The sequence below is a fragment of the Monosiga brevicollis genome, genomic scaffold, assembly GCF_000002865.3.
Source record: "Monosiga brevicollis MX1 MONBRscaffold_77 genomic scaffold, whole genome shotgun sequence".
Lineage (NCBI taxonomy): Eukaryota > Choanoflagellata > Craspedida > Salpingoecidae > Monosiga > Monosiga brevicollis.
The window spans coordinates 11,092-13,604 of NW_001865109.1; the positions used below are offsets into that span (position 1 = coordinate 11,092).

At 55.4% G+C, this 2,513-nt stretch overlaps 1 protein-coding gene across 1 annotated transcript; it reads left to right on the plus strand.

Annotated features, from left to right (window-relative positions):
* Positions 1-327: 327 nt before the first annotated feature.
* On the plus strand, positions 328-2,452 carry MONBRDRAFT_30568 (uncharacterized protein; the record flags this gene model as incomplete). Its single annotated transcript, XM_001751012.1, has 2 exons — positions 328-432; positions 503-2,452. Coding segments are annotated over 2 exons (2,055 nt in total), but the record flags the coding sequence as incomplete, so codon positions are not given.
* Between the last annotated feature and the right edge of the window lie 61 nt (positions 2,453-2,513).

The following is a 2,513-nucleotide window of genomic DNA, read 5'->3' on the forward strand; positions in this document are numbered from 1 at the left end:
ATACTTCCACCTAACGTTATGTCATCTTCTATTTGTATGACTTAGTTGAATCGCACTCAGAAAACGTGACTGTTCGAATAACCGTAGTTCCTCAAACAGAGCTATCCATTACTTCCATATCGCACACTGAAAACAGGTGTTTTCAACGACGTTTCATTGATTAACATGCATGTCAAAGAACATCCATTCACATATTATTCATTCACTTACAGAATTTTTTTTTTTTTTTTTCTCACATCGATCGTTCACAGTGGCCGTCCCTTGCACCTCCTCTTGCCCGTTCTTTTCCCACGGAATCCAACTGACACGTCCCCAAGAATCCGCATCATGGATGTTGATGTGTCTGGCACGCAAAACACTGGACAGACTGCTTGCCGCCAATGTGGCGACACCTTTCCTAATCGTGGTCTCAGAGACGAACACTGTCGCAAGGTGAGTTGGTGAGCTGATTTCATCTGTGGCTGCATCGCATTCGCTCTTATGAACATCTGCTTGCTGATAGATGCACCAGCAGAGCAGTTCTGTCACCATTTATGGTGTCAAGCACCATGTTACACGACAAGCGGATGCAAAATTTCACTGTCCTGCTCCAGGATGCGCGTCCAGTTACGATCGTGCAGCGTACCTTCGCAGTCATGCTAAGACTGCGCATAAAATGCCTGACGCTGGTGCACCGGCGCGTCTGAAGGCACGCACGCGTGTGCCAAAACGTGAAGTCAACCTCAATCGACAGCACGGCGTGGCCGGGGCACAAATGTTCATGGCCGACATTGAGTGCCTTGTAACCTCTGCATTTGCATCACTAGTTTGCACGCGATGCGGCCACGTCCTCAGTGGAAATGTTCCCCATCATCTGCTCAAGAAACATCATTTACGTTGCACCCAAGAGGACATTGATGCTGCCACAGCACTCCTGCGTCCACTGCAGCCCGAGGGGCCTTTGATGGACACTGGCGCAGGATCCATGCCTTGTACACCTGCGGAAGGCATCCCCATTCTGGACGGTGTGGGCTGCCCCCTGTGCCGAGCATGCTACACGTCAAAAAATAGCCTGCACTGCCACTTGCACACCGAGCATGTTGGTGACCCCGGTATCAATCAGCCACCTCGACGAGTCAAGCTGCAAAAGCCGCTGCGTGGTGCTGGAGCCCGTTGTGTCGAGGTCATTGTGGAGGAAAGCCACGACGCCTCGGCAGCCGATGTCAGCGAGAGCGAGGAGGAGCTCGAGGAGCAGCAGCGGTTCAAGCAGTTTATCTCAAGCACCCAGGCCATGGCCTCGGAGGCTGAGGATAAGCGATGCCCACACGGCGTTCACCAGATGCATCCGTTCTACGACAGCGTGGGCATGACGCTGGTCATCAACGAGCTGAAGCCAGAGCGCATGGTCGAACTGGGCCACAACACCCCGTCAGCACTCCTTGAGTCGGGCATGCACGAGCTGTTCTGGTCGGCCTACGAGCAGCTCTCGGATCAGGGCCTGGCCGCCGCTGCGGTGACGCGTCTGTTTGACGACAATGAAGGGCAGTATCAACATCGCCCCATGCGGCAAGTACAGCCGCAAACCGTCAGCAGGTACCTGAGTCTTGGAACACGCCTGATCCAATTCTTGCTGCTGCTGGAGGCCATGCCAGCCCCCGATCCGTCGAGCTTTCTGGGCCAGGTGCTTGCCAGCCGTGGCCCTGCGGTAATAAATGCCACCGTGGCTCTGAGTGCGGGCCTGGACGCTGAAATGACCAAGAAAGAGCTGGTCGAGCCCCTCACGTCCCTGTGGCTGGCCCTGGTGGAGGTGGAGCTGAGCCTCTTTGACAACGACAAGGTGCACTTTGTCAACGTCTTCCTATTGTGCACGGCCGTGTCCAAAGGAAGCGGCATCCTGCAAGACATCAGGCAGTGGACCACGACGCCCGCTGGACTGCTGTACGTTTTCAAATTGTTCCTGCTTCGCCGTGGCAAGAATGAGTCGTGGTCAGTGGCCAACGAGTTGAGGCCGTATATGCAGCCCGGGCGATTGGTGCATTTCTTGAGCCAGCGCATGAGCATGGCACGAACAGCGAGCGTGGCCGAGGGGCAGGCTGGAGTCGACGTCGACATCCGAGCCGATGGCGACGTGACGGACGAGACGCTGCGCACCATTGTCTGCCGAGGTATTGAGCTCAATGTGGAGGAGCTCGGGGCCGCATTGGAGCAGATGCGCAAAGACATGACGGAAATATTGGACAAGCACCTCTTGCTGGACTCACGCCTGCGGAAAGATTACGAGAAAGAATATGAGCGGCTGCGATTGAAGGAGGATCGGACCAACAGGGTCAAGAACTGGTGGGTGGGCCATGGCAGTCCAGCCGAGAACGCGCTGTTTGATCACATTGGCCAGACCCCGAGTCTGCGGGAAGAGTTTATCCAAACCGAGCATGGGTCCAATGGCGAGCTGACCTTTCGAGAGGACAGGGTGCGGGTATGGCTCCTATATGTGTGCCGGTTCAACGAGCTAGCCCTCACCTACACGCACATTGCCG